The following is a 14,842-nucleotide window of genomic DNA, read 5'->3' on the forward strand; positions in this document are numbered from 1 at the left end:
CTCAGATTCAGGATTTGTTGTGTCTAATAATCCAAGACAGAGCACTCTCCAGCCTCCTTTTGAAAACCTCCAGTGAAGGAGCTTCCACAACCTCCCGAGGCAGTTTGTTTCATTGTCCTACTGTTCTTACAGTTAGGAAGTTTTTCCTGAGATTTAATCTAAATCTGCTGTGCTGTAGGTTGAACCCATTGCCTCTTGTCCTGCCCTCTGTGGCAAAAGAGAACAACTTTTCTCCATCTTGCTGATGGCAGCTTTTCAAGTACCTGAAGACTGCTATCATATCCCCCCTTAATGTCCTCTTTTCCAAACTAAACATACCCAGTTCCTTCAGCCTCTTCTCATAGGGCTGGCATTCCATCCCTTTGACCTTTTTTGTTGCTCACCTCTGGATCCTTTCCAGTTTCTCTACATTCTTTCTATACATTGGTGACCAAAATTGGACACAGTACTCCAGCTGAGACCTAACCAGCACTGCGTAGAGCAGTACTATCACTTCCTGTGACTTACCTGCTATGCTTCTGTTCATGCAACCTAAAATTGCATTTGCTTTTTTTGCAACAGTGTCACATTGCTGACTCATTGCTCACAACTCCCAGATCCACCTCACCAATGCTGCTGCCAAGCCAGTTTCCCCCCACTCTGCATTTGGTTTTTCTTTCCTCAGTGTAGCACCTTACATTTGTCTTTGTTGAATTTCATTTTGTTGTCTATAGCCCAATTCTCCAAGTTATCAAGATCCCTTTGAATTTTAGTTCTTTCCTCCCAAGTATTGGCCTCACCCTCAGCTTTGTGTCATCTGCAAACTTGATCAGTATGTTTTCTATACCTACATCTAGGTCATTAATAAGGATGTTAAACAACACCGGCCCCAGAACAGATCCCTGTGGAACTCCACTTGAGACCTCCTTCCAACCTGACAGCATTTCATTAATAATTACTCTTTGTGGCTGTTTAACCAATTATGTAGCCACTTAATGGTAATTCTGCCAAGCCCACATTTCTCCAGCTTACTTATCAGAATGTCATGTGGGACTGTGTCAGAAGCCTTGCTGAAGTCCAGGTATATTATATTCACTGCATTCCCCTATGTACAAGACCAGTTACCCCCTCAAAGAGAGAAATCAAGCTGGTTTGGCATGATTTGTTCTTGGGAAATCCTTGTTGCTGCTAGTGATTTACCCCTTCATTCTCCAGGTATTCGCAGATTGAATGTTTTATACATTGCTCTGGTAGTTTCCCTCATATGGAAGTCAGGCTGGCTGGTCTATAATTCTCTGGCTCCTCCTTTCCCCCCTTTTTAAAGATGGGTGCTACATTAGCCCTTCTCCAGTCTTACAGGACCTCTCCATTTTGAATTTTGAATTAGAATGACTTAGCATTATTATCACTTCTCTCTAGTTGAGGCTACAGGATAGCAGCAACCTGCTGTAAACCTGCTTTAATTGGTTTTTCTTAAATTACAGTTTTACAGCATTTCCAAGCAGAATTAAATGTACCCAAGAGGCTTTTTTGCTGAGGTCTAAAGCACACTAGCGTTTAATTTTCTGAGACATTTAGCATTTGGTAACTTCATTGTCAATGGTCACTAATTTGCTGAGTGCTTTTTATTTTAACTTTGAGAACAAAGTTGTTAAAAAAACAAAGCAAAAACCCCAGAGTTCTTTTCTGGTGCTCAAGTTTTCTCCCCTCTTCCCCCTTGTTTATAGCTGCTTCCCAAAATGATTAGTGAAATAATTTATTAATAATAATAATAATAATTTAAATAAGAAATAATAATTAAAAAAAGAAAAGTGCATCTAGGAGCCAAATGCATAGGTGCTGGATCTAGGGGTGATGCCGCACCTCCTGGTTGGAAGTAGTTTCCATCATATACAGCAGAGGTGGGCAAACTACGGCCCACAAGCCACATCCGGCCCATGGGACCGTCCTGTCCAGCCCCTGAGCTCCTGGCCCCTCCCCCACTATCTCCACCTCCCCTGCAGCCTCAGCATGCTTTGGCCTGCTGCTCCTCCGGGCAGCACAGGCGGCAGGGCTGCGAGCTCCTGCTGCTCTGAGCAGCATGGTAAGGGGGCAGGGAGCTGGGGTGGGAGGTGGATAAGGGGCAGGGGGTCCAGGGAGGCAGTCAGGGGACAGGGAGCAGGGGGGGTTGGATAGAGGGTGGGGTCCTGAGAGGGCTGTCAGGGGGAGGGGTGTGGATAGGGGTCAGGGCAGTCAGAGGACAGGGAGCAGGGGGAGGTTGGATGGGGTGGAGGTGCTGAGGGTGGGGTCAGGGGACAGGGAACAGGAGGGGTTGGATAGGTGTGGGAGTCCCAGGGGGACCTGTCTGGGGGCAGGGGTGTGGATAGGGTTTGGGGTGGTCAGGGGACAGGGAGCAGTGGGGGTTGGAGAGGGGATGGGGTCCTGGGACGGCAGTTGGGGCGGGGGTCCCAGGAGGGGGGTCAGGGGACAAGGAGCAGGGGCGGGCTTGGATGGATTGGGAGTTCTGAGGGGGTTAGTTGGGGGCGGGAAGTGGGAGGGGGCGGATGGGGGCACGGGGCCAGGCTATTTGCGGCGGCACAGCCTTGCCTGCTCAGCCCTCCATACAGTTTCACAACCACGATGTGGCCCTTAGGCCAAAAAGTTTGCCCACCCCTTAAATACAGGGTTTACAGTTTGGTTTAATAGCTCTCAGCACCCACACTGTACAATTTGTTCCAGCACCCCTGAAGTCAATAGAAGTCCACTGACTCCAATGGACACTAGATTGGTCCCAGGAGAGGCTAACCTCTTCTGTGGTATATCCTGAAAAAAACAGGCTTGACAATTACAAGGAGAGGATTTGTTCATGCTAAACAAGAAGATAACAATATTTTTAAAATTACAAACAAACCCAGACCTTTTCTTAGAAGCTTTCTAATTCTGCTGCCTTAAAATCATTTCTATATTTTGCTACTTTGTTTAAAAGAATGACCCTGCTAAATTAATTTGACTGACAATTTACAGTTTTCTTGTTCTGCTTTACAAACTTCCTGGATATCTCATTATGCCAAGGTGGGTACCATCATTCTCACTGGCTGACCTTTGGTTATATATGTGTGTATAGCATCAGAACATACAGTTAAAAGCCACATGCTTTAAAATCTCCCATGCAGCAATGGCTCATTCAGACCTTCTCATTGGAAATTGAGACTCATCACAGTGATCAAAGAAAGACAGATCCATCACTCATCATTCCCTCCTCTACTCCCAAAAAACAATCCATTGTTTGAAGAAAGGGTGGCTGTGTCAACTCTGACAAGATAAGCTAGTTAGAGAGAGAGAGAGAGAGAAGCAGAGAAAGCTCTCATCATTTTGGCTTGTTGGTGGGTTGTTTTTTGTTGTTGTTGGTTTGCTTTTTGTTTGAATGCTACAGCCTGGCTCTAATATAACAGCATGGAGTACTGGGCTTCCACCATGCCTTGTTCATCTTCTGAAAGGAAACGCATGGAAGATGGCTGCTATAATTAATGTGCAGTTCCATCTCCATAGTCCCATCACCCCATACAAATATTTTAAAATAGAGGTGTGTAAACATCTCTACTTTATTCTTCTTTTAGTTGGTCTGATTAATGCTGCAGGGCCATCATTGTGTGGTGCCTGTCCATGAATAAAGCAAGAAACGGATGGGATTGTTTCAGTTTATCCTCCACACTAACTGCAATTATTCAGTTTGGGGGGTTGATTTCAAAAGGATTTTTCTTTTTTTTTCTTGTCCTGTTGCATGTCACTTTGCTTACAATAGCTAGAACAAATGTACTTCCAATTAGGAACAAACTGTGAGATAGTTTTAGCATTGCACCAATGAGCTATATCACACACCAGGAAAGGTCACTCTCTTAGTTGCTAATCTTGTCCAATAATTTGTCAGTCCAGATTGAGGGTAATACAACCTCCTGTCACTAGCTGGATAAATGCTGTAGAAATATCGAGTGCAATAACCAACATAGGGCACGCACATGACATGTGCAGGGATGTTGACAGACTGCTGCCTGGAGGATGTGGCTCCCCAGGAAGAGACCTTCACAGGCCTCCACACACCAAGCCTGTTGTGAAGGCAGGAAGTGTACAAGGATAGTCATGTATTTGCCTTATCTAATTCAAGGTATGAGGCATCTCTTGAGTGACCTTTGATGGCTAAGGGAGGCTTTTTACCCATAACTGAATAATCTGCTTCTTCGCCTATGTGGCTGTACAAAGGTTTTCCAGCTCTTTTGGAGCCCTCCATGCAGGATGAACAGATTGTCTGAACTCCTGATGTCTCGTGTCCTTGTCAGGTATATGGAAAACACTTGCCTCATATTTAGGAATCTTTTCTCTTTCTTGCTTCTGGAAAATGGATAAAAAGACAGACCACCTCCTGAGCTGGGTTGAAGTTGGAAGGCCCCTTCGAAAGGATGTAAAGGGCTCTTTTGCTCACTGCTTTGTCCTAGTGACAAATAGATGCAGTACCAGAAGCTCGTAGGGTGGGATTTTTCAAATGTATCTAAGTGATTAGAAGCACCAGTTCCATTGACTTTCAATGGGACTTATGCTCTGAAGTGAGTTTGGCACTTTTGAAAGTCCCGTTCCCCTGCCCCCGCCTCCCCATGACCCATTTGGGAGAAAGGGGCCTGTAACTCTGTCACCATCCTGGCTAAGATTTCACCAGGAATGTTTTCTTTAAAATGAGAAACTTATTTGGTGCTTTAATCCAGGGTTTGGAGGGATGACAAGTAAAGGTCCTATAGACTGTTGACCTGAATTTATAGGGCTAGTTTATTACGGCTTGCCAATGATCTGACCAGAAAATATAGCAAGCTAGTCTCATGGACTTCAGGACAAGGTTACAGTCTGGGTTGCCTACTGAAGTCTGGAACCTCAACTTAATTTTGTTAACTGCTAAAGGACTCTGGCTACTTCCAGATTAACTCTGCTAAAACATACAATGACTATTCAGCCTTTCCTTGACTAACGCTAACAGCAAAATCTGGAACCATAACAAATTTGCGGTCAGTCCTTGTCCAGGACATTCTGGAGGAATTGCAAAAGGTCAGTAAAGAAGCCAAGGGGACTCATCTGTTTTTCTCTGGATAGGCCCTGAAAACAAGAAAGGTCTTGTAGCATAAATATAGACTTCTGCATGTACCCAGTGTTGTGGTTACCACCTGCTCCAAGGGACCAGTTTCTCTCATGCCCAACCACTCAAGAGTCAAGCTGGCAAATACAGATGACCAGGGTGGGTACTCATGGAGAACTGCTTGTTGAGAGAAAAGAGATGAGTTTTGGGTTCCATGATCCCAGGCCCAGAGCTGCCAAATTGAGCATGGATTTGGACAGCACTATTACCTTGAGAACTTTGCTCTTCAGACAGAAGGTCATGGAAGACAGGTGTCAGGTTTGACCACCATAGGTGAAAGTAGAGCAGCTTCTGCTGCTAGATACTCTTAGACCTAGCAGAAGGCTGGAATCTTCTATATGTAAATTAGGGATAGTGATAGCTGTACAGTGCGTTGAGATCCTTGAATAAATGGTTTTATGAAAACCATTTTTATTATTGTTCACCGTAGTGATCATTTGTGGCATCTGAAATATTAGGATGAACTCTAAATGTGGCATCTTCATTGTTTTGGTGGAGCTGTTCGGAATTCAGCCACTGTGCACTATAGTTCAGTGCTCATACACTACTGATGGGGTGAGCAGAGTGCTTTTGGCCTAGCAGACTATACAGGGGGCCTCAGTGACTATGTCCCCGCCCGTTGTGTTCCCTTGGTTATATATACAAATTACTATGGTCACACTGTTAATCTCAGTTCTCGCCACCCTGCCCTGCAGTTCACGACTAAAGAGTAAGAGGGCATTCCTGGCTATGGTGTCTAGGTAATTGATTAGCATCATACTCTCTGCTTGGGGATAACATTTTTTTGTGCCACCATCTACCAAGTTGAGTTTCTTGGACTAAAAGGCCAGCCTACATGGTGATATGTGTGGACAAAAATACTTCATTAGCAATAGGATGAACTAACACCAGTGGAACTTGCATGGCCCTACCAAAGCAACTGTTCATTCCAGGTCCTAATGAGGGAAGAGGTCAGTGGCAGTGGGAGAATCCTGCTCAGCAGGAAGGCGTGATGGTCCATAGCACTCTCCCTCTCCTAAAAGCAAAATCTCTTGCCTGAGAAAGGGGTGCCAAAGGTAATCCCATCATTTTGCAACTTCTAGTTTCCAGTCTGGTGGAGGAGACAGAAAGGCTGAGTGCAGCCCTAGTTGGGATAAGGGTACCTGTGCAAGTGAGTGTATGGGATCACCAATGGTACAGGTTGCACAGAGCCCACCACTTGGAGTATACCTAGCCTGTAATTATGGCCAGTGGCGCAAGCCGAGCTGTCACGCTCCAGGACATATGGCTCGGACAATAAGACAGACTTGCCTGCTCAGTGCTGAACTGAACATTCAGATATACCAGCTCTTGAAGAGCAGACAACAAACTTTAAGGATTGGTGATTATCTAGTTTTGAGCTATCAGTGGGGACTCAGTCTGCTGGATGGAGACAAAGACTCAGACCCTGGAGAGGACCGGTGAATAACCATAACACCGCTTGTATCTAATCTGCTCTTCTGCAGAGGTGCCTGTTTTAAAAGTCCTCTAAACCAAGTCTCCAGTCTCTGTGCTGGAAGGAGTTTGAAAGTTGACTAATTTTTGCGGCCTGTTTGTTGAGAATGATAACCACGTCTGAGGAGCAGGAGACACAGACCAGCAGCCCACTCTGTATGGAGGTCTCACAGAGATCCCTCATGGACTGGTTTCAGAAATCCTGTGCACCAACAGCTCCAACTAACCTCAGCAGATGCTCTGGGGACTGAGACCTCTAAAAATAGAGGTCTAATCTTACTGACAAAAAAGAAAGTAACAGAAAATATATATATTATATTTGGTCAATAACAATATTGACAAGATAGAAAATAATAGACAAAATCCTCCTTAGTGGAAGCTTCTACCTAGTCAACTGGATTGATACAGTTCCCTTCATAAGGGCAGATGTCACAAAGTTTTGTTATCCTTGTCTCTCTCTGTCTGCTGGTGAGAGACCATACTGCCCATTGTGGGGACTACTGACTAGTCACTGGAAAGAACATTTGTGTGTGGTTTAATATGTTTTATATGAACATTTTAATAATATTTTTCATTTATTTGTATGATTCTTATGTAGACCTTCTGTCATTAAGCCTTCTACAAACCAAAGCGGAATCCAGGAGTGATGTATGGTAGAATGGATTCATCTTGCAATGCCTTGTGAGGCTGATTTAGTTGGTGTTGGTCCTGCTTTAAGCAGGGGGTTGGACTAAATGACCTCCTTAGGTCTCTTCCAACCCTAATTTTCTATGATTCTAAAAGGAAACTGCCCATCAAGCATATCCCCCATGCTGAACGATACTCTTTCCCGAATTCAGAAGGCTTGTGTGCACCCAGAACATGGGTGAACCAAGTTACCTTTACAAATCCTTTTTCCCCATTCTTGGATTCATAAAAAAAAAAAAATCCCATAGCCAGAGGCAGATATGTTTTATTTTCCAAAACTGATGAGAATAAGCATACATTTTAATAACATTTCAATCTGATTTAAGTAAAGCCATGCAATTCAAGTAATGCATTGTTAAGGTTTCAGATAAACTCAGTTTATGAAGGCCCAAGAAAAAGGACTGCCATTTTGACTGAGGAGCGTCCAGTAGTTTTCACGTCAGTGGCCAAGATTAGGAAGTGATTGTCTTTGGTCAGATTTACATCACTTGTCCATTGAAGCAAGGATCAAATGTTTTACTTCTTCAGAGCCAATCTGATATCTAATTGAAATGCTAGAACAGTGGTTCCCAAACTTGTTCCGCTGCTTGTGCAGAGAAAGCCCCTATCTGGCCAGGCCGGTTTGCTTACCTGCCGTGTCCGCAGGTTCGGCTGATCGCGGCTCCTAGTGGCCACGGTTCACTGCTCCAGGCCAATGGGAGTTGCTGGAAGCAGTGCGGGCCGAGGGATGTACTGGCCGCCACTTCCAGCAGCTCCCATTGGGCTGGAGCAGCGAACCGCTGCAACTGGGAGCCGCGATCGGCCGAACCTGCGGACGCGGCAGGTAAACAAACCGGCCTGGCCCGCCAGGGGCTTTCCCTGCACAAGTGGTGGAACAAGTTTGGGAACCACTGTGCTAGAGGAACAGGCCCTTAAAAAACATTGTACTTTCCCAAATTAAATCACAATGGGAGAAACAGCCAAGTCATCATGAGCAAAAAGGGAAATTAAGTGTCAAAAAAAGCTAAAAAACCCAACAGCTTGTGACTATATAAAAAATTAAAATGTCATGCTGATCATTTGAATTGGCTAAAGCTATGAATTAAATGAGCTGACCTTCTGAAAGTTATAATCCCTTCATTAAGACAGCCTTAGTAGGAAAATCATAGGACAGCAACCTGTGTAACGACACACTGAAATACACACAATTTGTGGTGAGACACAAAAGGTACACTGAGGGGATGGGGACCCAGGGGGGCGGGGGAGAAGGCCTGCTGAAAAAAATCATGGGAGTTGGCTGTTCATAGTGGAAGGTTCCAAGCTTACAGCTCTGGTTACTGCAGAGTCAGAGCACTCTACACCCACACCCCCAGTGTGACCCCTTCCTGACTGGGAAGAACAACCCCCAGACACAAGATGGGAGTTGAGTTTCTAAACGGCTGCCAAGGACATCTAGTGGGATGGTAGATTTTGAGAGGCAGGTACCTGCATAACACAGAGTGTGCTAAGACCAAGAATTCATTTCACATAGGCCACTGAGCATCAATCAGAAAGTAACAACTTTCAGCCATTACCAATCTGACCCAATGACCTAGAGGTAAAAAACTCCACATCCCATTATAAATTGCCTGAGTCCTTCTGGGACATAGTTATCTGAAACCCATGTAAGTCAATCTTCCTATCGAGATAAGCATCGGTATTATGGTGATGTTATCTTGCACTATACTGAAAAAAAAAAAGCTATATATGGGTTACCAGGTGTGAGTAGATCTATTTCATGAGTTACCAGGTTAAAATTCATGGTATTTCAGATGGTAACTATGAAACTGGGATCACAGCTGCATGTTTCACAGATTAAATTCATAAATATAGTAAGGAAGAAAAATAGCAGCTTGCAAAAATGCATTATTATTTACATTGCTAGACATGTACAGACAATCACAACACTGATTTACAATCAGACACCTTCACATAGGTCAAGTACCAGGGCATCCATTTTCTTTAACAGATAATCCACACTATCAGAAGAAATAAACAAGATGGTTGAGGACTGGCATGTTTACTTGCAGCACGCATCCTAAAAGTAACTGACAATACAGTGCACTTTGACAGAGGCCCAGCTATTAACTTATAAGGTTTTCCAGCTCATCTAGTAAAATTAACCATAAAGATTTCTTGCACGTGCCCTGTTTTTGCTGATTACTCCAAGATTATATCATGTTGGCATTTTACTTGAAAATTTGATTTTGTTTCACAAGTAGTGTCTGATAATATAGCTTCCTGTCTGACTTTTTCTAACAAATGATTGGCCAGCATGATCTATCTGCAGTCTGTGCTGAATTGATAATGACTTTGTCCAAGAAGAGACAGAGGAAGTAAAAGAATTTCCTTCCCACTCATGAGATCTTCACAGTTTACCTCCTTGCTTCACCTCTCCTTTGCCAGCACCACCTTGGCTCACTTCCCCAGATCTCAAAATGAGAGGGAAAGTGAGGTGTTACGATTTTACATATACATAAGGGAAAAATATAGCAAGTTTTTATTGCTTGCCTTCAACTTAAATGTAAATACTGATCATTAATAGTTTGGATAGTGAACCTTACTATGGTATACTGAGCAGCTTAAAGGTAAGATGTGAGCTTCATTCTTAACTGGTCAATTATACATAAAAATAGTACAAGTCATGGAGCACATTTTTCAGATTTACTGAGGCTTTTTCCATGTCAGAGATCTGATTGAACATTGACAGGATATGACTTCGGATTCCAGGTAATCTTGCAAAAAATATTACTGAAATAAGCCTTGCATTTATATTTTTTGCTCTTTAAAAATTACTACATGGAAAATAGATGTGATGAACAGGTAGGGGAAAAATAAGAAGAGCAGAAGAGGCAGGAAAATGCACATGCACAAACAAACTGCACAATCTGACAAACACTATTTCAACACCACAGCCTTCCCTCAAGAACAGTATTAGTATTGTTTGGATGAACAGTGTTCATCCACCACTGCTTTTCCCTCAGCACCAGAGAGTAAAAAACGCTTCCAGGTGCCTGAGATCTGCTGGATCACATTTCTACAGTACCAAGTACCACTGTAGTTACTGTGGACCTCAGTAGAAGGGATAAAGTGCAAAGTCTCAAAAATACACAGGTCACATGTCTCTCTACTGTCCTGGTGTCTTTGACTTCCGCCCTGAAGTCTTTGCATGACCAGGACTCTTTTCATGGCCGGGAGCTGGAGTAATGGGGAATTGTAATCCATATCCATTGTATCCATCTAGGAAAACACATTGGAAGAAGCGGACTGGAGCTAGGGAAACACAGAAGACAAACAATTTGTTAATATGTACAGTTTCCAGATGGTAAACCTGACTCACCACTGTGTTACTCCAGTTTAATGCTCGTGTAACTCCATTAACTTCAACTGTGTTACAGTGGCATAACATTGGAGTAACATGGTAAGAAATTAGACTCTAAGTCATCAAGAGCAAAAGCTGAATGGGATTTTTAACTAAAGTCAATATGTTCTGAGTGCTTTGAGACCTTTATAGCATAACTGAGAGTGGTCCATATTATATTCAACATTCCCACATAAATCTATTATTTCCCTTAGATATACTCTGTCTAACTGTCCGAATATTTGTTTCCTGGAATGGCTTCACTGTATGTCTTTAAAGGCCCTTCAACTCAAGCATCCATTTCATGACTCTCTAATTCAGTGACCCATTCTGAACACTCTGAAGAGTTCTATCAAACGTTCATGGTCGGAGATACGCAAATAACTGTTCCAAATGACCAGCCCTATCATTCCTTCAGAACTTTGGCATCATATGTGGAAGTATTTCTTTTCCAGGGTTTTAATACGTAGGGAATTTTTGCTACCCTTGTGCCACTTGAGACTCAGCCTTTTATAGTCATGCTTTTTTTCCATTACCTTCTCAGCTCTTTTAAAGGATCAGAAGAATATGGTCTTCATCTCAAAGTCAAAAGATGAAATACCAAATTTGTCAGGAATGTTGAATTTTGTAACTGCATTTGAATGTTAATTGCACTCTGGAATTAAAGTTTTTCATGGAATGACTATTAGTCAGTTACATGTTTGGGAAAATGAAAGGAGAAATGCTGGCACTAGATAGAAATTAGTTCTCATACAATTGATTTTCTGATGCCTATATCTTATTCTTTCCTGTTCATTCAATATAAGAAAGTTTAGCTCCTCAGTGTAACTGTCTAACATGAAACAGACTGCAGGGCTTCCCCTAATAGAAACTCAGATGCAAAGTCTGTTTATTGACTGCCAAATCCCATCAAATGGAGGAGCACAGCACGGTTTGTCACAAATGCAAGTGTATTCACTCTAGTGATTTTTCCCTCTCTGGTCTTTTTGCCTGATGCACAGGAAGGTTAGTTCTTTATCCAGCTCAATACCACACTTGATAACTGTGCTAGATACATTTGATGCTTTGAAAATGACTGGATTGCCTATCCAACAAAATATCCAGTTGACGCTGATTGTTATAAGGAAAAATAATGTTCAGCAAGGAAGTCACCAATTATAAACTTACCTTTGTCTTTTTTAATGGAAATTATTTCTGCATATTCTTCTAATGGATATAAAAATAAGAAAGTAAGTCAATAGCTGGTTCTTTTTGTTTTACCAAGCAAGGTAATAAGGGTGTCATACACTTGCTAGTTCCAATAAATATTATATTTAAAGTGACAAAGTACCCAACATGCTATAAATACTGAAATTTAAACTCTCTTGCTTTATGCATGTTTCCAGGTGTAAGTATGGTCTACCACAGGGGTAGCCAAATTGTGGCTTGCGAGCCATGTGCAGCTCTTTTACAGTTAAAGTGCAGCTTGGCCCCCTCCCCCATGCCCTCCTCCCCCATTCTCCACCTACCACACTTTGGGGGATAGCTCAGGACCTCTGCCTTGCAGCAGGGTGGTGGGATAGGGGCTTCTGCCAACAGGAAAGGGGGGTCTCAGGGCTTCAGCAGGAGTGGGACTGAAGCCCTGAGCTCCAGCAGGTGCCTCTCATGGGGCAGAAGCCCCAAACCCCACCAAACGTGCCCCGGCTCTCGAACTTCTGAATATTGTCCTATGTGGCTCAGAGGATCAATACGCTTGGCCCCCTGGTCTATGATAAGAGTCATTTTACACAAAGCTCTTGTAGGAGCAGAGAAAATAATACAACAGAATTTTCTGGTGAAGTTATACTAAAACTGATCATTCTACAATCATCAGCTCTTCCGATTTATATGGTCATTTCACTTAAAAGTCTGATTTACAAGCTATAGTTAGTAGCCACTAAATTACTGGGGGACAGAGGGACACCCCTAGAAGAATTTAGATAATCTGGCCTTTAGGAAGAGGTTAGATAGGATGTGCCTTGGTACTAAACATGAAAAGTAGCAGCTGAAAAAAAGAATGGTAAAGATCTCAAAGTGCTTGGAAGAACTGTCACATATTTAGGATCATTCTGAATCAAATGCATCAGACAGCATGACAATGGCCTAGATTCTGTTATTCCTGAGTTCCTTGTTAAGTTGGTTTCTTCTGTTTAGTTAGCAAGTTTATGCTGTACTCAACCTCAAAATGTTGTATATTTTGACCAGAGGTCAGGTGTTCTGTTATTTATTGTGTTTAAAAAGCTTCAACAAATTTTAGGCTAATCAAGGAACTCCTTGCATGTAAAGGACCAGTTCTTGTTCCTCTAAATCAGGTATGGCTAGCATGCCCTCCTCCCCAGCTGTGCAGAAGATTAGGCGGGTTAAGATCCTTCTTTTGTGACTGTAAAAAAACATACCCAGATTGTGCCTCTGCATGTGGAAGGGAGAGCAGAAGTTTCTGTGCCTGACACTCCCTCCATAAGAAAATCATTGGAGCCAGGGCTCCCTTTCTTTCCCCACATGCCAGACAGACAGCAGAAGTGGCTGGCTATAATAGTAGGAGGAGCATGCTGCCCCCTGTGAAGTGCTACTGCAGACTACCCTCCACCCCACTAATATGAGAAGTTCTCTGGAGGAATTGTGTTTCTGAGTGGTTGGCACAATGCTTTGTGGGGTTTCCCCTTCAGCAGCACACTGCCTCTTGCTCAGAGGGTAAAGTCAAAGCAGGAGTAAATTAAGGAGATTTGTCCCCTAGAAGAAAATACATACATTCCAGTGTGAATACAGTAAGCTAGTTCACACCTTAAAGGAGACTTAGTAGATATTTTTATCAGTGTACAAGGTTTAATAAACCAGGAAGCTATACAACTGAATTAATATACTGCAATATGAGGATATTTCCAGTGGAACTTTTTTCCCCTCCAACATGCCTTTCTGGGGCTGGCCCTTTAAATTTGACCAAGCCAATCAGCAGCAGCCCTAAAATAGTCATTTTGCAAATGACTGCTATCTCTCTTCCTCCTACTTTGCTGGTAAGTATCTGTAGCGATTTCTGTTTTCTTTTCCTTTTCCCATTGTTGAGCAAATAGCACATTTTCTTACTGTTCAATCAATGAAAAATTGAGTTCTCTGCCTTTGCATACAGCGCCATCTTTCACATTTGTTAGGCAAGAAAAGCAAGTGTAAGCAAAGATAAGTGTTAAGCTCAGATTCTCAAAAGTATTTAGATGCTTAACCCTCACTGAATTCAGCTGGAGCTAGGCTTCTAAATACCTTTAAGGACCTGGGCCTTATAGTAGGAACACTACTCCCGAAAACAGGAGTGAGGGAAGTGGTTTTCAGAATGATCCTTTTTGTTGGGTGTATTGTTTTAGTGTTTCCCTTTTTTTCTACACACAATACTATAAGCTACAGAATATCTATTATACTAGAAATGAGATCATGGCAACATTCTACCTTTGTGCCAGGTGCTGCTGTATCCATAATATTGCTACTAAGTCCTAATATCCTGGTGTGCTCTGCTCACAGGAGCAGCACATCCATTTCCCATTTCTATGTTAGTAGTAAAAAACAACAAAGACTCCTTGTTGTTTTTGTGGATACAGACTAACACGGCTACCCCCTGATACTTGACACTATGTTAGTAGTAATACTCCAGTACATGAGACGGGGTGCTCCATCCACATGTGATATTCTGTTCCTGACCCTCCATGTTAGCGTTTGATTTTTTATTGGTAGTCTTCAGAAATAAACTAAAACTAAACCTACCATTAAGAAAACAAAAGCAATCAACACAGTAAGAAATTAAATGAATATTTGGGGCTAGGTTCACAGAAAGACTTAGGCGTCTAACTGCCACTTTAGGCACCTAAATCCCAGAATCAGACCGCTCTATTTATCAAGAAATCTAGATTGCTCTGTATCAGAGAACCTCCCCTCTTCATTATTTACCACTCCCCCAATTTTTGGGTCATTTACAAACTTTACCAGTGCAGAATTTATGTTTACTAGATTCCCTAGGCACCTTTGTTTCCACCTCCAGGCATGTGCACTGCTACCTTCAGAAGAAGAGCTCTGTGTAAGATCAAAAGCTTGTCTCTCTCACCAACACAAGTTATATATAAATGATATTACTTCACCCACTTGTCTCTCTAATGTCCTGGGATTGACAC

The 14,842-nt window shown here is 42.7% G+C and overlaps 1 protein-coding gene across 7 annotated transcripts in view; it reads right to left on the reverse strand.

Moving 5' to 3' along the window:
• Window positions 1-8,168: 8,168 nt before the first annotated feature.
• Window positions 8,169-14,842, reverse strand: part of LOC311519000 (uncharacterized protein) — a 152,063-nt gene continuing 145,389 nt past the window's right edge. For all 7 annotated transcript variants that reach the window (XM_084625114.1, XM_084625116.1, XM_084625119.1 and 4 more), the window contains 2 exons: window positions 11,841-11,879; window positions 8,169-10,585 (listed from right to left, as the gene is read on the reverse strand). In XM_084625114.1, the coding sequence (XP_084481240.1) occupies window positions 10,440-10,585; window positions 11,841-11,879 (185 nt within the window). In that variant the 3' untranslated portion in view covers window positions 8,169-10,439. The remainder of the gene's footprint in view (window positions 10,586-11,840; window positions 11,880-14,842) is intronic.

The sequence above is a fragment of the Lepidochelys olivacea genome (assembly GCF_965140295.1).
Source record: "Lepidochelys olivacea isolate rLepOli2 genome assembly, chromosome: 3".
Lineage (NCBI taxonomy): Eukaryota > Metazoa > Chordata > Testudines > Cheloniidae > Lepidochelys > Lepidochelys olivacea.